At 56.1% G+C, this 20327-nt stretch overlaps 1 protein-coding gene across 3 annotated transcripts in view; it reads left to right on the top strand.

Moving 5' to 3' along the window:
- LRP1 (LDL receptor related protein 1) overlaps positions 1 to 20327 on the top strand; it is an 89817-nt gene that overhangs the window by 12231 nt on the left and 57259 nt on the right. For 2 of the 3 annotated variants that reach the window (XM_040539426.1, XM_040539425.1), the window contains exons 2-6: positions 6160 to 6282; positions 12518 to 12655; positions 16275 to 16394; positions 17211 to 17339; positions 18127 to 18390. In XM_040539426.1, coding sequence (XP_040395360.1) covers positions 6160 to 6282; positions 12518 to 12655; positions 16275 to 16394; positions 17211 to 17339; positions 18127 to 18390 — 774 coding nt within the window. The remainder of the gene's footprint in view (positions 1 to 6159; positions 6283 to 12517; positions 12656 to 16274; positions 16395 to 17210; positions 17340 to 18126; positions 18391 to 20327) is intronic. The other variant, XM_040539427.1, reaches the window with a different exon arrangement.

Here is a 20327-nt window from a genome sequence, read left to right as displayed (position 1 = left end):
CGTTCTTCGCCCTCAGCCAGCTCTTTCCCAGGGACAGATGCGCGTGTTTCTTATGAATGGCGTTTTGCTTCCGTTCAAACCTCTCTTGCAAAGCTGAGGCAGGCTTTTCTTTGCAAAATTGTCCTTTTATAAAAAACAAAACAAAACAAAATCCCCTAAAAAAACAAAAAAAACAACCCAGAGTTAATGCCTTGTGATTTAGACGCAATAGGCAGACTTGAAAGGAAAAGGGAAAAAATGCGTATTTTAAAGTCAATATTTACTTAGCAATTGAACCAGCCCCTCCCCCTCCAACCCAAATAAGTTCCAAACAGCGCATACCTGCGGCTTCTCCAAATGGGAATAGCTGGGAGTGCGAACAGCAACGTCATTCATGGAAATAGCAGCTCCGATGGAGCAGCGGGTCTGGTTTGAATCTTCTCATACGAGGGGGCCAGATGGAAGAATGGCAAAAATGCATTTGAACTGTTTAGAGATCTTGTATTTAAATGCAAACCAAACAAATAAGCCTCCCCCCCTTGAAAAAATATGACTACAAGATCTAAGTTGTGTTATTTTAAATGTCTCTATTATCCTGTCTAGTTTTTCAGAGCCAAAGGACCTGACAAATTTACTTTAGCCATGAGCTTGCAAATTCTGCACGCTGTGTGCAGAAATGCCCGAGTGGCTGGGGGAAGTCGCAGCCCTTCTGGGCTCTGCTCTCCCTGTTTGTGGTTTTTATTTTATTTTATTTTATTTTATTTTATTTTATTTTATTTTATTTTATTTTATTTTATTTTATTTTATTTTATTTTATTATTTTTTGTCATTGGCCTTATGGCTTTGTAACAAAGCTCTGGTCCCTGCATTCAAGGCATCATGAAGGAATCGAGGTGTGCGCATGCCTCAGTGTTTTATCTTTTCTCTCCGTGCCTGTCTGTCTTCAGGCTACAGAGAAATTCTGGAGAATTTGAAGAGTCCTGACATCACAAAAAATGAATAAATCACTCTCCCGCCACCCCAAAACTTGAGAACAAAGAACGGATGATGTGGGGGAGATTGTAGAGAAAAATGAAAGCATAAGATGACTGATTTAGTTTAGTTTAGTGGTTTAGTGGAGTACTTAGTGTTAGGTCGGAGGTTGGACTCGATGATCTTGAGGTCTCTTCCAACCTAGAAATCTGTGTCTGTGTCTGTGTGTCTGATTTTTGTGTTCAGTTAATAGGACAACTTGGAAAGTCTCAGTTTGGCATCGTGGCCTTGCATGCTGGGGCCCTGGAGGAGTCATGCGAGGTGCATGCGCCCGATCATTGTTTTGGGAAAGCAGCCTCTAAATTGCACTGTCCTCTGGCCAAGGGACATCTGGAGAGTTAAACTGAGAGGGAGGGACGCTGAGGGGGTGGAGATGGGATAGTAAACTGTGCTCCAGTGCCCCCTCGGCAAAGCCTCAGTGCTGGTGCAGGTGAGGACCGGGGCTGGACTGAAGCACAAATGATGCCACCTTTCATCCCACACGCACCAGGATGCTGGGGCTTTTCCATCCCCCCCCTTCTCCAGAGGTTCAATAATTTCGTGCCAGACTTCTGCCCTCCAGAACAACCTTGCAGGTTTTTGTGTCGCTGTGGCAAAGCTCACAAGGGCGATGTTCGGGGACCTTGAAGCATCCCAGTGGTTGTGCTGGTGGCAGCTGTAGCCAGCTCTGAGGGAGGAGGGGGTCTGGCAGGGAAATTTGAAGGCTCAGCTGGTTTATGTTGCCCCTTTTTGGTCCCTAGCTGCTGGGGCTCAGTACCCGGATGGAGTTTGCAAGCCTGACGTGCGTCCTGGAGCAGGGTTCAGAGCAAGCCCGGCTCTGCGTGCGCAGCGCAGGAGATGTGTGTTTTGGCAGGCTTGGCCATTGCGCGAGACCGTATATGTTAGCATGGAGGGGAGGGGAGTAGCTGGGGAACAGAGACCTATGAGGAATGTGGAGTGGATTTATTCTCTCTCCCCCCCCCCCCCCAAGAACATCTGTTTTGCAAATCATGCTCATTCCAGTCCATATTTATTGCCAGTGCTGTTTCCTTTGCGAAGTAAGAGCCAGCCACCTCCTCCAAGGAGAGGAGCAAGAATTGGGTTGAGTAGAAAAGTATGGCTTGCTTAAGGAGGAAGTTCTTTAACTTTTTTTTTGTGGTTTGCTTCCAGTTTATCTAGGTTTTTATGCCATAGTCATCTGTGCACTGAAGGTAATTTGGCTTCTACTCAAGGTGAGGACCTTCTGTTCACCAGCCTCCCAGAATAGTCCATTTAAAGTAGAAGTGTTGATTTCTTGCCTTAGGCAAAGATGAAACGTGTTTTGCTGTGTGTTTTTTTGCTAACACTTAAAAAAAAAAATTCTGAACCCACTGCACGTCCACACGAAGCCCTCTGGCTGCCTGCGTTGCGGTGCTGACTTCGTCTGCCCTCATCACTGAGGCAGCGAGAGGTGCCGCCGGGGTCCGGGTCCTCTCCTGCCCCAACAGACCCTGCTGCAGCTCCGCTTCCCTGCTGGGACGGGCGCCCCCAGCCCTCCCTAGAGAAGGGTGCCCTTTTTTGTACCGAAATAACCATTTGCTGTTTTGAGTACAATTTTTTTTTCCCCCTCTGTCCCTTTTGAATTATTTTTAAGCGAGGATCTCTCCTCTGACTGCTAAAGAGGCAAATGTTTTCCATGGAAGGCTTTTGCAGCTGTCCTGGCCCTGCAGTCTGAGCTGGCCATTGTACACTGCATGAAGGCTTCTTTATTCTCCTACCCAAAGTTGGAGCTCCTCTCTCCGCTGAGATTGCCGCTTCTGCTGATGCGGCCGCCTGGCTTTCAAAAAGAAACTTGGCTCATTGTGAACGATGCATTAACAGACACCTTCTCTAATTGTCCACCTGGCATTTAGGCATCTTGACACTCATTTTGGAGGCTATTTAACTCACTAGGAACATGCTGTGCAAGAACAGAAAGTGCGTTTTGTTACCGAGAAGCTTGGAGAGCTAGTGGCTGAAAAGGGAAGCAATCTTCTTTCTTCTCCTTGTGCAGAGCCACCAGCAGTGGTGCGGGCTTGTGCTTCCAAGGCGATCCTTGCTTCTGTGAGTGACGGCGGGGACAGTCTGAGCTCCGAGCCCAGTTCAGACACAGCTTTGTGGCAGGTTAACGCCACCCGTGGCGGCAAGGTGCAGTGAGACCGTTCCCTGGGGCTCACCTGTGCTGGGGAAGCACCTTTTTTCCCTGCAGCTGACTTAGCTGGAGACCTGCACGTGCACTGCCACGTCCGGGAAGAGGCAGGTGCGAGCCAAGTACGTGTCTACAGGGGTGGCATTCCTGACGGCAAACCATGACACATGTGAAGCCTGACAAAAAAAAAAAAAGCGTATGAGCAATGTTTTAGTGCTTAGAAGAAATCCCACATGTTCTGCTCCTGCGTAGGGGAGCTGTTGCAAGCAGCAGGAGAACTTGCTCTCCTTCAGTCTGTCTAACCGCAGCCAGTCCGTGAGACGGAGCTGGTCTGGAAGATTTAGGTGCTGGTAGGTAGGGATGACGTCTTCGGAAGAGGGGCTCATGTTCCGTGCTGCTGGTGAGCATCTCTGTTTCAGGACGGGTGTCTCTAGTGCAAAATAAACTGGTTGCATCAAGATCCTGCCCTGGGCCTGGCTTCATCTCCTTTGTAGACACGAACCTGGGGGACTTTGAGCAGCTGGGGGCCAGCAGAAGTGTAGGTGCTGGGCAGGAGGCTTGGAGCTGCTTGCCAGGGGCCTGCCCTCGTAAACCAGCTCCTGCTCCCCTCGGGGGTGAGGAGGAAGGCAAGAGCTGGGGCTGGGCTCGGCCGAGGGCCGTCGGGGTGCGTGCGTGTGGTGGTAGGTCACGTTGTGGCTGCTGGAAACCTCGGGGGATGAGGGAGAGCAGGAAATCCAAGGGAGTGTCGGTTCTTTGCTGTGGTTTTCTTAATGAATCTTGCATTGGGTAAGCTTGTGGCTCAGAGGTGGGGGAGGAAGATCAGCTCCTCCAGGAAGAGGGGGGTGGCAGAGCTGGCCCTGGTGGGGACGCGGTCCCTGGGGCTGGGGTGCGGGTGCCAGGCTCGGGGTGCTCGTGGGGACCCTGAGTGGGCAGTGGGTGCCCAGCAGGGTGCAGCCCCTTCTGCTTTGGGTCTGACCTGTCCCTGGGGCAGAGAGGAAACGACCCCGTGGTGACCATGGGCTCCGTAGCAGGGCTGGCACCAGCTGTGCCCAGCAGGAGGGGTTGCTCCTGCAGCCAGTGGTCCCGTGTTTCATCACTGTCAGCCCGAGCCCGAGCACCTGGGACAAACGGCCCCGTAGGATGCCCTGCCGTCTCGTCCCGCACTGCCGGGTCCTGCAGGAGGAACAGGAGGGACTTGGCTTTAAGCTGGTTGTCTTAGGAATGGTGTTGGGATCGGAGGGCTTGGCATGGGCTCACAGCTGCGGGTGTTTCATCCATTTTGATACATCCAGTCTCCATCTTGACTGCACTAAATTCCGTGTCATGGTATCGAGCGTCTCCGTCTAGCAGCAGCTCCAACGCTTCTGATGCTGTAGAGACCTGGGCGAAGGCAGGTTTGCAGGAGGCAATACTCTTCAATCAAACCAATCAGGCATTTCTGGAGAAAGCAGACAAGTTTTGGGGCAAACAGAGCCCCTTTGCGGGTCTAGGCAATAACTGGAGTAGTCACAGGGTGCAAGGGCAGGTGGGAGAGTTTCCCCCTCCTTTAGGAACCAGGGTTTGGGCAGGGGATGGGGCTCTGCCCATCTTCCTCCCCAGCAGCACAGACGGAGCAAAAGGCTGCTGAGCAGGGAGGAAGGAGACATCTCCTGTTCCTAACACAGGTCAGCGAGGAATCTCGGCACCTCCTCTGGTCCGTCAGGAACCTGAGAGCGAACTGGGTCATGAAATGCATGAAACGAGCAGTAGCGCTGCTAGGCACGCGTCCGTGCTGCTGCCTGCTGCAGCCGCCTGGAAACATGCGGAGACCCCCCCTCACCGTGGGCTGTGCACGAAGTGACAGGGATCCATGGAGAGGGGAGCTGAGCAGAAGACAAGGGACGACACCAGATACCTGTTGGGATTGCGCGTGTTGTGCTGCCTTCTCCTTTAACAAACATTCAGAGTTGCGTTTGGTTGTGTTTTCAAGATTTCCTCCCTCCCCGAGGGCTCGGGCTTGCTGTTTTATAACAAAAGCTGCAATCAGCGTGGAGGTGTTTGCTGCAAAGAGCTGAGTCTCTCGGGAAAACGCGACATGCCAAGAGACTGGCGAGGAGGCGGGGAGGGCTGGCACTGCCGGTGCACGTCCCTGCCGCGGTGTGGCTCTGCCGGGGGCTCGGGGATGAAGCTGGGGCTTTGCGCTTTGACCCTCTCGCCTGCAGCAATCACCTGAACTTTTGCTGCCCGCCCTGCCTTGTAATGCTTTCCGAGCTGCCTGGCTCCGCTCGTGCTGCGTGCGTGTGTTTTATTTGTACAAATACATACGCGTTTTTCTTTTTAAAGTTTGGCGCTGTCACAGCCAGCTGTGGATTAGCCAAGAAAGAACTTTCTTTCAGCCTCTGCTGTCCAGAGAAATGAAGCCCAGCAGTTCTGGGGGGAAGGAAGCTCCCCTCTGGTTTCTTTCCCTTCTAATCGCGGTCTGCGTGCGGAGGACAGGGTCTCTGCCTGCAGGGGTGGGTTGGGGCGGTCATCGTCCCCGTCCCAGTGTGTGGCTGGGGTGCAGGCGAGGAGGCGGTGGGTGCCTGCGGCCCTTGCACCCGCGCGAACAGGCAGCACCTGTGCTGCTGCTGCTCGATTTGAAAACATTCCTTTTTAATTTGCTCTCGTTTGGGTTTTCTCATTTTTTTTCCCTTTCTTTTTTACTGTCTAGCATAGAAAATAAAGCGCCTTTGGCTCCCAGGAGCTAATTCATCCAAGTTAAATGATCTTTAAAATCTGTTAGTGCATCATGGATCTCAGTTCCTGTTTTCTCGCAGTGTAATTAATGTTTCAGTTTAAATTTTCTCCTTTCCTAAGGGGCAAGGTTGATGGATTTGATGCCAGGCTAAAACTTTCGCTGAGCCATTAGAAAGAAATCAAACTAAAAGCAATCTAGTCCTTAATTTAATTTTTTTTTTTTTAAATAACTTGTCTTTGGGAAGAAACTGATCATGTTTATTATCGTTATTTCTTTTCTCATCCAGCACCGAAGACATGTAGCCCTAAACAGTTTGCATGCAAAGATCAGATTACGTGCATATCTAAGGGCTGGCGCTGTGACGGGGAAAAGGATTGTCCCGATGGCTCGGATGAATCACCTGATATATGTATGTATGACTTTCCTTCCTAATAATTTTCTTTGCGTTTTGCTCCATTCGCTCTTTCACTGCACGGTCGTTCGAGGGTCCTGAACAGGCGTCATCGCACCGCTGCTCTACCTCCGCTCACGCTTTCCAGTAGCGCACGAGTTCTCAGCGCCCTGGGGGTGGGACAGCGGGTGCCGCTTACGGCAGGAATTCAGTCCGTCCATCTGTCTGTCTGTCTGCCATTCATCTCCCTAGCCTCTGCCCCCCGGTATCTCTCCCTATGGGGGCTGTGACCCATCGTATTGCAATGGTTTCCTGGGACCTGGGCACCGCTGGGTTTGGTTTCCATCCAAACGGGTTTGAGTGAGGAAAGCCCGGGCTCCCGAAGGCAGGGATGCTGCAAGCACCTCGCTGTGAGGGGCGAGGTGGCGGCGGCGCCCTGTGCTTCCCCTGGCCCTCGTGGTGGTGGTGGTGAGCATGGGGAGGGGGCTTGGGAGCCCAGGATGGGGGAGCGGGGACCTGTCTGTGCCCGCTGGGCAGCGGTGGCTTCAGCAGATGCTGCTGCTCGCTCCAGCTGAGGCCGAAGCCCAGGTGCTGGTGTCCGGCGTTGGAGGAGAAGCCGGGAGCTGCTGCTCGACGGCAAGTGAAGGCGCCTTGTCCTCCCCCGGCTGCCGCTGCGCTTGGCGTAAAGGTTTCTTCGGAAGCAGGCTCTGGTTCGGCGCTGGAGTTATTTGTTTCTTAAGGCGAAATGATGCAACCATCCCCTCCGTGGGAGGGATGAGGGGGCTGGGATGGGCCGTCTGGCTCCAGTCAATCAGCAGCCCTGGAAAATTACTGCAGGAAGACTTGGAGGCCTTTCCCAGCGCTGGAAGAAATCCGTCCTGATTGACGTATTCCGCTAGCTGTGCGTGCCTGTGCCCCGTTTAACCGTGCTCTCTTTATCCATCTGGATAGGTAGATGGACAGCCTGGATGCTTTTTTCCAGCTCTTACCTTTTTCCCCTCTTTCTTCACCACAAGAGCGGCGCTGGTGGGTGCTGGCGGAGCCTCCTCCCTGCTTGCTGCCTCCCCTTGGGAGGCTGGAAGGCAACGCTGTCCTCCTCCGCCACCAGGCATTGAAGCCCCAGGTGCTGATGCCCCTTGGGACCCTCACTCCTGGGCTCTCCGGGCTGTGCAGACCCCTCGGCAGGAGCACTGCAGCGGCTGCTCTGCAGGGACGGAGCACGGGATGCTACTGCCCACCGGCTCCGCGCTGCAGGGCAGACGGGTAGGGGTGTCGTGCCAGGCGTGAATCAAGGACCAGCGTGTCCTCTGCTCTCACAGCATCACGGGACGGTCCAGGAGTCTCCTCCGTGTCTGTCTTAGCACGGTAGGCTGCAAAACCTGATTTTGCAGCAGAAAATTCAGTTTAGAGACTGAATCTGTAGCCATGCCCTGCTGCCTCGGCAGTGACTGTGCGACGCGCTGCCGACGCTCAGCGAGGTGCGTTGGCTTTTCCCTGCACCCGGCAGGACTCGGGGAGGTTGGGGCAGTCCCGGGCTGCTGTATGGTGCTGGCTGGGCAGCGCTCAGCGCTGAGCTTCCACATCTGGCCCGGAGCCTGTGCCCATCTGCCCCTTTCCCAGGGGCAGGGGCATGAAGGGAGGCTCCTGCCTGGGCTCGCGCGAGCGTGGTCTGACCTGCCAGCACACGCAGGGTGGAGGGCCCGGTATCTCTGGGATTGCCAGGCAAGCTTTTCTCACGCTGCTTTGGCACCAGGGCTTCCAGAAGGCTCTCATCCTCCTTATCTTTTTGGCAGGGAGAGAATGACTTTTATTACTATTATTTAATCTCTCTCTTTTTTTTTTTTAAACCCAGGCTGCAAACACTGCTTTTACACACTGCTTGGCATACCCTTTCGTACCCTGGCAGTGAGGCAGGGTTATTTACGTTGCAGTAATGTACTCATGTCAGAGTCTCTTGAAATGCTGTCTATTATGTGAAAGGTTTTCCTCTCTGGGGAATCCTTTTAAGTATTTGCTGGCTTTGCTCACGTGTTAGCCGAGCATAGGAAGAGTTCCCTTTTTAAGCTCAGTGGCTGCGCTTGTGTCCATGCAAGTGGCTTGCGCTGATTCTTTCCCCGTTGTTTTTTCATTCCACGGTGCTTTCTTGGGGAAAAAACTTGGACAAGAGCCTCCGTCCAGTTGAAAATCAAAGGAGATGAAGGGCTTTGAGAAATGAATTTGCAGTGGCTGAGCTACGACTGTCATCTGGCTGCTTCATCCCCACTTGGCCTCGTGCCTGGGCCTCTCTCAGCCCCCGCGGGATGTCCTGGGGCAGCCTGGCTGCGTTTGCCCGCACGCTGCCACCACCGAGCCACAGGCATGCTTCTCCTCTCTGGCTTGGCAGCGGCACTCTTCCTGCAGATGCATGAGGACCCACAGTCTGCAAAGCTACCTGGGTGTTTGCGAGGATCCAGCATCGCACGGCTCGTCAGTTTGGGTATCGAGGAGGTCTTAAAGCGCTCGGCTCCCTGTTCTCACCCGCTGCCTGGTGGCTGCTGGCCCATGGCGATGCTCTCGCCTCCTCCGTTCCTGCCTGGGTCCAGGGAGTGGTCGGTGTGGATGTCTTGAAATGCCACTTGAACGGGAAGATGTGCCAAGGCTTTTCCAGAGGAGTGAGGAACGGGGCTGAGCAGGTCTGGGGGTCTCTCCAAAGCTGCCAGGTGTCTCTGCCTTCCAGAAAGCCCCTTCTCAAGCAGGCTGTCCGTGCAGGGTCTTGCGAGCCCAGATGGGGCATCGCAGCCACTCTGCCCCTCCTGAACCCCATCCTGTCACTGTGAAAATGTCATCCACAGCCACAGGGCTCATTTCCCAACTGCCCTGCTGCGATGCGGTCCTGAGGCAGCGGGGTCGGTGCTGCATGTTTTCATGCTGGTCCACAGTGGTTTGTGTGGCTGCGAGGATGTCGGGCAAGAGAACTCGCAGCAGGGAGGAAAAATCGAGCGATGAGGATGCAGCAGCACTTTATCTAGGTGCTTCTGGCATGGTGTTCTCCTGAAATAAAACCAAGGGAGAGGACCCAAGGGAGCTGCCCTCCGTCCAGGTGGCACGAGCAGGACCTGCCCACACGGGGTCACGTTCCCATCTGCTCCTTTGCAGCTTTCCCCACTTCACATTTCTTTGGGCCATTGCCAAGTCAATTACAGCTTGTATTTACAGGGGAAAGAATTGCTTTTCTTTTCTTTTTTTTTCTTTTTTTTTTCTTTTTTTTTCTTTTTTTTTCTTTCCAAGTGGCTTTTAGAGGTTAAAAATTCCTGTCTAATTCAGCTCCTTGGGGTGTACCACAAGCTTGTCACATGTAATAAATTGGCTCATTTATTAGTGAGCCAACACAGTCAAAAGCAAACAAAGTGGCTTGTAGATTAATCCTGCCCTGTTTGTGATAAGTAGTTTGATCCAGGCTCTTTGCTGGCGAATAATGGACACGGCAGATCAGTTTTGACTGATGAACTGTGCACTTTATTTCAGTGCCTCCATTCTTTTGGCCCGCTTATTGATAGTACTTAATTAACCCTTAATTTGCAATTACTTGGTGCCTAGATAGTGCTGCGGTTCAGCCCCCTTGGAGAAGTGAAAGCCCCGCAGCAGCACCTCGGGAGGGATCCTCCTGGAAGGGGTCTGCTGGGTGCTGCTGTGCCCTGGGACAGGGAGAAGCGCCGTGCCGGTGGCTGCGGTGAGCCTCGGACTAGCGTTCCCATCTCACGCACCTCGGATCCCCATCCCGAGGAGCCCACCTCCCTCGTGCAGAGCGAGTCGGCTAACTGGAAACATACTGCAATGTGTTGGGAAAGTAGCCCGCGTGCGTGGGGAGCCATCTGGCAGCTGGAGCCCTTCGCGTTTCCATTCTTTGGGCACCTCTTGTGCAAGAAAAGGCATGTTATTCAATAAAAAAAGGGCATGTTATTCAATACGCCCAGGGTTAGTCACTTTGCACGAAATGGACAAAAGCAGGATGAAGTTTTTCACCGCGGCGAGTTGGGAACTTTCCGTGAGGAGCCGTGGTGGTGTGCTCGTGGCGGGAGGCTTTCGCGGGCTCCTCCTCGTGTGGGAGCGGTGCCCTGCCTGCCTCCGCGGGAGCAGAAGCGCGCGGTGCTTTTCCTGCCGGACTTTATTTCTGCAAAGAGTTCGGTTCATTTGAGAAGGGCAGAGGGGGGAAAAACCCAGCCTGCTCTGTCTGCTTGGCAAGCAACCACTTGCTGATTCTTCATCGGGGAGGCTGGAGGGCTGTGCAGAGGCTTCCTCGTGCTCTGCAGCGCAGGGAGGCTGGGTCCCTCCACCGTGTTCTGGGAGGGAAATGCAAGAACTTACCTGTCCTGGATGCTTTGAAGGAAAAGGGGAAGCTGTCGTTTGCTGCTGGCCTGTGGCTGAGGCTCAGCTGCAGGGAATCAGCCTGAGAGAAGCCCCACACGCTTCATCTCCAGTTAGGCAGTGCCGAAAACACGGGTTGTGGTGGCAGAGATGGTGGAAACGGGGCTCGGAGGGGAAGCTCGGCCACAGCCCCGGTAGCTGCCGGGGCAGAGGGGAAGGGGCAGGGTCGCTGCCTGGTGCCGGGGGCTGGCAGTGTCCCCGTGGCGGCCGCAGGTGCAGGAGAACGCGTGTGGTCCTCGTTTAACAGCACCTGTTGGTAGCCCCAGGGCCGGGGTTAAAAGCACACTCGGCATAATTCGGCAGCTTGCAGGAAGTAAAAGCTGAGCCGCAGGTGAGGCCGAGTGGCCGGCAGCGAGCGGCGCAGCGCAGGTCACCGCGCGTGCTGAGGATCCGCAGCTGCACGGCCGGACCCCGGCGAGGGAGAGCTCCGGCATATTTAGGACACGCTGCACCAGCGGGGCTACCTGAGTCCCAGATAAAGGTGGCTGCTGGTCTAGATAGTTGTCTAAAACGGGACCAGGCCTGGACGGGAGGCTCAACACGTGCTCAGGTGCCCTTGCCGGGTCAGCCTGGCTCCTCGCCTGTTGCGGGAGGACGTGGTGCCCCGTGGGGAGCCGCTCACGGCACCGTCCCTGCTGCCTGTGAGGCTGGAGTGTGGTGTGCACTGCTGCTGGGAAGGCACAGCAGAAATAGCTGCTGTCTCCCCGTAAAATGGGATTTCGCTATTTTTCTTGCGTGCTGCTGTTGACCCAGTCGAGCTACGCTGTTAGCTCTGGTAAGAGCTGTTGAAGAGTTCCTTGTTCAGCCCTAAAACCTGGAGAGGTTTGGGGACAGGGACTCCAGGAGAGCCCTTGCAAGGGGTCAGGCTTTCAGAGCTCTCCAGTCCACGTGTCACAAGCCCAGGCAGTTTCGGGGCACAGCCACGCGCAGCTCCCTGAGGCAGCTGCCTCCCTGCCTGGGGTGAAGTGGGGCTGGAACCGAGACACTGGGGGAGCTTTTAGCAGGGCTTCGGGATATTACTTGTTTTATGGTGTGTTTTGTTGTTTGTCTTAATGCCGTGCTTCTTTTCTGAGAAGCTTAAAAATAAAGCCTTGCTTCCTTTGTAATTTTTCTAGTTAATAACAGAGATTAAGTCTCCTTGTATCGTGTAACCCCGGTTCTTAATGGCCCCCTGCGAGCTTGCCGGCACAGTCGCCTTTTGAGAAAAAGTCTGTTGGCATCTGTGGGCGTGCTTTGGGCACCCGGGGGATGGGGACCCGCTGTGCTCGGTGCTGTCTGGGCACCGCCTGGCCCCAGGTGCTCCTGGTGCTCCGGCAGCGAGCGGGACCCCGGGGAGGTGGGGGCGACCTCCCAGGGTTCAAAACGGGGAGCTCGGGGGTGCCATGGCGAGTGCCTCGGGGGTGCCTCACTTGCTCGGCATGTCCCAGCGCCTACGGGTGCCCGAGGACTGGCTGTGGAGGCTTGCAGGGTGCTCGTCTCCTTGGCCGGGCTCGCTGGGGCTGGGTGAGGGCTCCCCTTCCACCCTGGCTGCTTGGGGCTCTGCTGTTTTGCAGGCTGCGTGCTGTGATGGACAAGGGAAAGCTTACTCCAGAGGGATCGTGCTTTTCCTCCTGAACAGCTGTGCCTGCAGCAGTCCCGCTTGCTTTGAAAGGGAAACGCAGCGCTTGTCCATGAGCTTCCTCCGGGCAAGAGCTGGGGGTGTCGGAGCAGGGCAGAGCCTGGCGTGGGCAAGTGGGGCTGGTTTTGTCCCAGGCTGCCACGGGAGCTGGAATGATTTGGGGCCGGTTGGCTACTTTGGGTGCTGCTTTTGCTCTGCGTGGTGACAGTTGTGCGTTTTGCTGTCTTGCAGGTCCTCAGAGCAAGGTGTCACGATGCCAGCCCAACGAACACAACTGCCTGGGCACGGAGCTGTGCATACACATGAGCAAACTGTGCAACGGACTCCACGACTGCTTCGATGGCTCGGACGAAGGGCCGCACTGTCGGGGTAGGTGTCTGGGGGATGGTGAGGGTCTGCTCCCCAGCTACCCTCTGTGGACACACAGGACTTGCTGGAAGGTGGGCTGTGTCATGAAACACCTTCCTGGCCTCCTTTCCTCCTCCACCGTGGTGAGAGTCCCGGGGTCCCCTTTTTCTTGTTTGGGGTGAGTCCCCGCGTGCAGCCTCAGGTGTGTCGCCTTGGTGCTTTGTGTAACCGCTTTGCCCCGGTGCCAATGTGCTCGCGTGCTCCCCTCTCCCAGCTGCAGGCAGCCAGTGTAGGGGTAGCTGAGCGCTTGCTGGCAGCTAGCAGGGCCGGAGATTATCCAGAGCCGCTTGCAAGTAAATGCCCATCATTCCTGAGCCTGCAGGCCATTAAATAGCTGCATTGTCTCCTGGGTTTAAAAGCTTGGAGAGTTCGGATTCTAGTTCAGATAAAAGATACTGGTATGTTTTTTTCCTTCTTTCCAGGAGCTTTGTTCCACCTCCTGGACAGTCCCTGGTTGCTAATCCTGTTGGGAAACTCTCCCAAAATCAATGTGCATTGGCTGCCTGGTGCACAGCTTAGCCGCGCAGAAACACGTGTCCTGGGCTGACCCCGGAGCTGGGTCTCGGCTCTGGGCGAGCAGCGTGCCTTCTGCCCAGCCCCGTCCCTTCCCCGGGCAGAGGGCTCTGGCTGGGCTGAGCTTCCATCGCCCCCAGCCTGATGCTGGGCTTGGGACACGCTGCCACGAGTGGCTCCCTCCTGCCCCGGCCCTGAGCTGGAAGCTCCTCTGCTGCTGGGGCTGGTTGGTGCCACCTGGGGCAGCGCTGGCAGAAGCAATACAGGGGTGTTCGTGCTGCTTTGCACACTCTGACCACTAATATTTAGTTAATAGGTCTCACTGGTTAATTGGGATCTGGTTTTTCATGGTGGGGCAGCACATGGCCTGCGTGCACCAGGCAGGAGCTGGGTGCTGGCAACCCTGTGTCGCTGCTTGCAGCTTGGGGCATGCTGCGGGCCCAAATCCTCGCTCTTGTTTGCGTCGGGTGCCGAGGTCCCCAGTACCCACAGCTGGCAGGGAGGCATTTCTTTGCTGCTGATCCCAAAGCCCATACCAGCCTCTGCCTTTGCTCCAGGTTTAGGGAGGGGTGCTGCTAATCTGGCCCGGAGCAGGATTATCCAGGAGTTGAAGGCAGCAATTGGAGCAGGCATGAAGTGAGAAGCGTGCGCTGCTGTGGTGCGTGGCATGGCCCCAAATGCTGCCTGCATCCAGCCAAGGCCATTCCTGGAAGGGCTGCAAGTGTGTGGGGAAGGGGCTGGAGGCGGCCGGGTCTGGCACCTGCGGCTGCTCTCCTGCACGGTGGCAGTGAAGAGCGCAGCCTTGCTGCTGCAGAAGGACTCGGAGCATGTGCCAAGGCGTCACCCGTGTCCTGCTGCTCCGGTGGCCGTGCTGCTCCAGCCCTGCTCTTCGCTGCCCGTGCACGTCCCCACTGCGGGTTGGGGGCCCCGTGTACCCACGGGACACGGGGCACTCGGGGCGGCAGCTGCTGAACCCGTGCTGCCTCTGCAGTAATGCTGCCTGCCAGCGAGCGCTGCCCAGCTGGGCGCGCTGATAGAAGGAGGCTGCGGAGCCTCTCCAGAGGTCGGGGCGGAGCTGAGGTTGGCCGGGCCATGGCAAATGTGTTCATCCTGCATCCGATAGCAGGGTGTGGAGCTTTTCAGGCCTGAACGAGGAGCCCCAGGCCCTGCTGCTGGTTCATGCTCTGGCCTGCTGGATAATCACAGCTCATCCTGCTCCCCCCATTGCCCTTTGCACCTGGCCTCTCTGCCCTGAGGTCTTTTGCTGATAAACGTGAGCTTCCTCTGCCATCAGGAGGTTTGTCCCGCAGAAAGATGCAGAGCCCCATCTGCAGAACTGGGGAGCCTCTGCTGCCCTTGCAAAAACCCATAGGAGATAGAAATGCAATTAGAGCCTTTGTGCTGAAACTCCCTCCATTGTCTTCCCTGCCCTCTCTGCTTAAGACCCTGCATTCTTGAGGGTTTTTTCTTTTTTGTTGGATGCATGTGGTGCTTCAGTGAGGAGATAAGAATCTGAAATGAATAGCCGGGCTTGCCAAAGCTGATAAACCTTGTAAACAAGTCAGCTGGGCCCTGCCTGCCTTATTAAACTATTACACATGCAAGGGGCAACATTTCCAGTCGGTCATTTTGGCCCTCAGTGCTAGCAGAGGAGGAAGATCTCTCCTGCAGCCAGCAAAGGCCCCCCCTGGCCCCAAGCACAGAGAAGAGCCTCTGCGGCTGCAGCCTTGTAGGATTGCGTGTCCCCCCCGCCCAGCCAAGCCCCCCACGGCGCTGCCGCTTCAACCCCAGCAGCCCGAGGGCTCCCAGCTCTGCGTGTCGGGGACTCTGGCTGAGGGTGGCTGCTCGTGAAACTTCCCATCTGGATATGGCTCTGGGAGGAGGAGGAGATGCAGGGGGGTGAGAGAGAAGAAAGGCGGGGAATCTGCAGGGGCAGGCCCCTGGGGTTTGGAGGGCTCAGAGGGGAGCTGGTCCTGGCAAGGCTGGGCAGGGGTCTGGGTGCAGATGCTTTGCAGCCGAAGGGGCTGGGGACAGGACAGGTACGGTCACCCAGCAGTAGGGCCTTGTCTCTGCAAATACTGCAAGGGCTGGGGAGGAGCGGGGCTTGGGATCTGAATTCCTGCACCTCGGGACAGCCTCCGGGCAGCAGCGTTTGGGCAGGCTGGGAGGCGACGGGGGCCACGCAAAGGCAGAGCGGAGTTGCTGAACGTGGAGAAGCCATGGGACGTCCCTTGGTGTGCAAGCACAGCACCCGAGCTCTGCTCCTCCTGCTAACGGGGACGTGGAAAGAGCCGAATTGTCCCGGTTTGCAGAGGCGCGTGGTTGGGCGGCTGCAGGCACACTCTGTTTTTTCCCCTCTGCAAGCAGATTTGCTGGGACCCGAGTTCAGCGCCCTCTGAGCACCAAAATGACTGGGTTAGGCAGGGTGAGCGGAGAAAATAAAACCCAGTGAAAGTCGCCCCCCCAGACAAAGAGGCCTTTGTGGGCTGATGCACTCTCGTCTGGCACAGCGAGCATCCCTTCTGCTGTGAAAGCTTGCCCTGGCCCTGTGTGTGCTGGTTGGGCTGCGGTAGCCTCTCACCGCTGCCGGTGTTAAGGGGCAAGCTGGGGCGGCCATGCTCTTGCCCCACTGTGACACAGAGAGGCTGGGCACCCTGCTTGCCCTCCCTCAGGCCTGGTGGCGAAGGAGCCAGGTAGCACTGCACATCCCCTCCCCAGAGACCCCCAGCAGGCTAACGAGGCCTGGCGCTAAATAACCTTGAGACGTTGGAGGCTGCCGTGTGGTGGTGGAGCAAGGCAGAAGCTGCCGAGGCCGCCCAGCAGCCCTGGCCTGCTTCGTGTGTTGGGAGCACTGGGAGATGTGAAGGCTTCGTGGGTGCTTTTAAACAGAAATTGCGCCACGGGGAGCAGCGAGCCAGGCAGCCGTGTCTCTCCTCCAGCCTCTGCAGGCCTCTGGGCACTCCAAGGTGTCACCGCCTGCGGCGAGGCCGGGCCGGGCGCAGGGCTCTGGCACGCGTGGCCGCTTGCACCTCTGACCATCTCTCCTTTCCATCCCCTTTCTCCTCAGAGCAATTAGCAAATTGCACGGCCCTGGCCTGCCAGCACCACTGCGTGCCGACGCTGAGTGGTCCGGCCTGCTACTGCAACAACTCCTTCCAGCTGGCCGAGGACAGGAGGAGCTGCAAAGGTGGGTGCCGGCGCCATGCTCCTGGGGCCACGGCCGCTGTCTCAGCAGCAGGGGGCTTGGCGAGGTGGCCGAAGGGATCTGGGGCTCACCGGGGGGGTTCAGCAGTCTCTGATCTGTAGAGGTCAATGGGACAGGGCTCTGATCATCTCCCTTCAGCTGTGTGGCTGTTCAGTGAATCCTGAGAAACATTGGAAGGGGAGTGAGGACGTGGCTTTGTGTGGTCAGAGAGGCCGTCGCTGCACTGGTGCACGCTGCTGTCCATGCCTTGGGAAGGCTGCTGGAAAATAGCAGGGGGTCAAAGGGTGTGATCAGATCCATGCAGTGCCTAGAAACAAGTCTTGAAATGAGAGGTTTCTGCAGCTCCATCATTCATTTATCTGAGCAGGGGTGAAAAGGGGACTTTTAACAGCTCCTGCATGCACCTCTAGGGGTAAGAGCTTTCTGGTGGAGACAGCTCTTTCATCTAGCAGAAGAAAGAGCAGCGTGTGAGCTGGGGGTTTGGAAGTTGAAGATTAGAGAAATTCAGACTAGAAATTTAGGTGGGGGTCTTGGAGAGTGGGGGGAAGGGCCAGTGAGTTGGCGAGTCCTTGGCAAGGCCCTGCTGTGAAGCAGGGCTTTTTCTTTTGCTTCTTGTCTGCTGGTGCTTCTGCAGTAAGCTGGGAGGTGACGTTTGCCAGGCACTCTGCTGGAGGATATTGTGATGGTCCTTCTGCTTTCTGCATGTTGCTGGACTTCCTTGCAGAACGTATCCTTCCCTTGCAAGGCAGCTAAGGAAAGATGCTGGTCCAAACCTTGTTTTTTTGTCTTCTTTTCCAGACTTCGATGAGTGCACCGTCTATGGGACCTGCAGCCAGACCTGCACCAACACAGAGGGTTCCTACACGTGCAGCTGTGTTGAAGGATACCTCTTGCAGCCTGATAACAGATCCTGTAAAGCCAAGAATGGTAAGATCCTGGACGAGAGAAGTGTGTTGTCTCTGGACAGCTCTGAAAAGCATGGCCTCCTGCTGTAGGTGTGCCCCTGCCCCAGTTCTTTGCTTTAAGCCGCTCTTCTCTGACTGCAACCTGTGCCGCCACCTTCCCTCTTGTACGTGTTAGGCTGTGTGCCACAGCCCTGCTTCTGTGGGAGCAGAAGGGCCGGGCTGTGTGCTGATCACAGAATCATCTAGGTTGGAAGAGACCTCCAAAATCACCGAGTCCAACCTCTGACCTAACACTAACAAGTCCTCCACTAAACCATATTGCTAAGCTCTACATCTAAACGTCTTTTAAAGTCCTCCAGGGATGGCGACTCAACCACTTCCCTGGGCAGCCCATTCCAATGCCTAACAACCCTTTCCGTAAAGAAGTTCTTCCTAATATCCAACCTAAACCTCCCCTGGCGCAACTTTAGCCCATTCCCCCTTGTCCTATCACCGGGCACATGGGAGAGTAGACTTATCTCTACCTTGCTACAGCCTCCTTTAAGGTACCTGTAGAGAGCGATAAGGTCGCCCCTGAGCCTCCTCTTCTTCAGGCTAAACAACCCCAGCTCCCTCAGCCGCTCCTCGTAAGACTTGTTCTCCAGACCCCACACCAGCTTCGTTGCCCTTCTCTGGACATGCTTGAGCACCTCCATGTCCTTCTTGTAGCGAGGGGCCCAAAACTGAACACAGTACTCGAGGTGCGGCTTGATGTGGCGCTGCAGCCACAAGCCGTGGTGCCCAGCCGTGACCCTCCTTCTCCTCTCCAGAGCCCGTCGACCGCCCTCCTGTGCTGCTCATCGCCAACTCCCAGAACATCCTGGCCACCTACCTGAGCGGAGCCCCCGTGCCCAACATCACCCCCACCAGTGCCAAGCAGACCACGGCCATGGACTTCAACTACGTCGAAGACACGGTGTGCTGGGTGCACGTGGGCGACAGTGCCTCCCAGACCATCCTCAAGTGTGCCAAGATCCCCAACCTGAAGGGCTTTGTGGAAGAGCGCTCCATCAACATCTCCCTCAGCCTGCACCGTGAGTGCCCGTTCCCCTTCAAAGCTTGCTCCCACTCCTTGTGACCCCGAGTGTCCCAAGGTGCGCGAAGCGGGGGCGTTTCAGTGGGAGGTAGCCTCCTGCAGGGCCAGGCACCTGGGCTTTGGCACAGACTTCTCCTCTTTATTCTCCTTTTACCTTCGTCTTTCCTTTTCCTTCCCTCTTATTATTCCTAGCAAGTCTCAGGGCTTCTTTGTGCAAGTATATAACAAAAAATGATATGGTGAGGAGTGGAGGTGATACCTGCATAGAGGAGATGGGGCCAGCAGTTCTCCCTGCTTCCTCTTTTGGTTTTGGCCCTGTGTTCTTGCCAAAGTGGGCTTCGGTCTCCTGTCCCTCGGTAGGGATTGAGACCAAAATCCCGACCTAGAAGTGTCAAATCCCGACCCGTCAGGCAGCCAGGTGAGTCACCAGCAGCCGGTAGTGGATGGTTGGTGTTGTTTGTGTCTCCCAGGCTGTGATGAGTGTGGTTACAGCACAGCCTCCTGTTTGGGCTTGCTGGTCCCAGTTCAGCAGTCAGGCAGGGGGAAGGAAAGCTGCTTGCTGGGATTTCGGTGCTCTTTGACTCGGGCCCTCTAGAAGATGGAGGGGAGAAGACTGTGTGGGTGTGTGCTGTGTCTGCTCTCCTGAGAGCCCCGTGGGGATCGTGGCAGAAAGCTGCCGCCTTCCCAGGCCCTTCCTTCGTGTGTCCTCGTGTGCGCGTGGTGCAGGGCAGGTGGGGTCAGAAGAGAAACTGTGGAGGTGGTTGAGTGTCGTGGCTGTGCAGCCAGGATGTGGAAATGGCCCCTCGCTGTTTTCCTGTCACTGATTTCATCCTCTGAAACCACAGACTGAGGCAGCTAGGGTGGGATTTTGGTATTTTCAGGGCATCACCATCTGGTTCTGCAGCCCTTGGCTTCCCTGGCGTAATCCTCCCATTGTATTTTACCTCTTAAAACCAGGAGTGCTTTCAGACAGCGGCTGCCTGATGCAATAAGGATCCCCATCCTTCGTGGATACGAGGGCGCTTTCACCTGATGAGCAATAGCTAGCGTAGCAAATTAGATGAACATGTACGGACGGATCTCTGCGAACCAACAGAAGTCTCCGGCGGGTCCATGGGTGAGGGCGTTCCTCTGCCCCCGGCAATGTCACGGTGGCCCGGCCAGGACGGGGGGGAGAAGGGGCCAAATCCTGGCTGCGCTGTGGGGTGCACGGGGCTGCTGGGGACCGGCCCGTGCCACCCTTGGGCCCCGGCTGAGCTGGGGCTCAGCGTGTTCCAGCCGCTGCACTGCACGGAGGGTGTGCGTGGCACGGTGCATTTAGGCTTGCGCTGTGTATTTTTAGGGCAGTGTGTATTTTTAGGGAGCAGCCTCACCCTTTGCTCTTACAGGCGATAGCCTGAAATTAGGCAGGACAGGGCTGAGCTTTGCTTTTTGTTCCCCCCCAATGGTTTGAGGTCTGCTTTTGTGTGCTCCTTCTGCATTTTTTAAGGCTTTCTCAAGTTGAGTTTGGTCTCTTCCCTTGGTTCACAGGAGGGTCCAGGGGCATTAGGGTTTTCATTTCCTGCAGCTGTGGCTGGTGGCCAGGAACCGTGGGCACAGGGGATGGCGACTGTGGCCCTGTCCTCCAGTTTATTGCCTCGGTCTGGGTTGCTGCAGTCTCCCTGCATGATCCAGGTCTGGTCCCCAGGGAGGAGCGCACATCACCGGCATGAAGGCTTGCCGTGGCCCCTCGGCTGCCTGCAGACTTGGTCTAGTGATCTGGCAAGGGTGAGCAGGGTGCCCCAGCCATGCTGCTGGGGCAGAGGTTGTGTCTGGAAGGCAGGCCCACCATCCCTGACAGCGAGCGGCCTCCCTGGCTCGTCCTGAAGCCCCTGGGGTGCTCTCGCTTGGCTTTGGACTGCAGGAGGTTAATGGTGTGGGCAGCAGAAGAGAGCT

Source organism: Cygnus olor, chromosome 29, assembly GCF_009769625.2.
Source record: "Cygnus olor isolate bCygOlo1 chromosome 29, bCygOlo1.pri.v2, whole genome shotgun sequence".
NCBI lineage: Eukaryota > Metazoa > Chordata > Aves > Anseriformes > Anatidae > Cygnus > Cygnus olor.
Note: the sequence above shows the minus strand (reverse complement) of the source record. Positions and strands in the feature narration are given on the sequence as shown.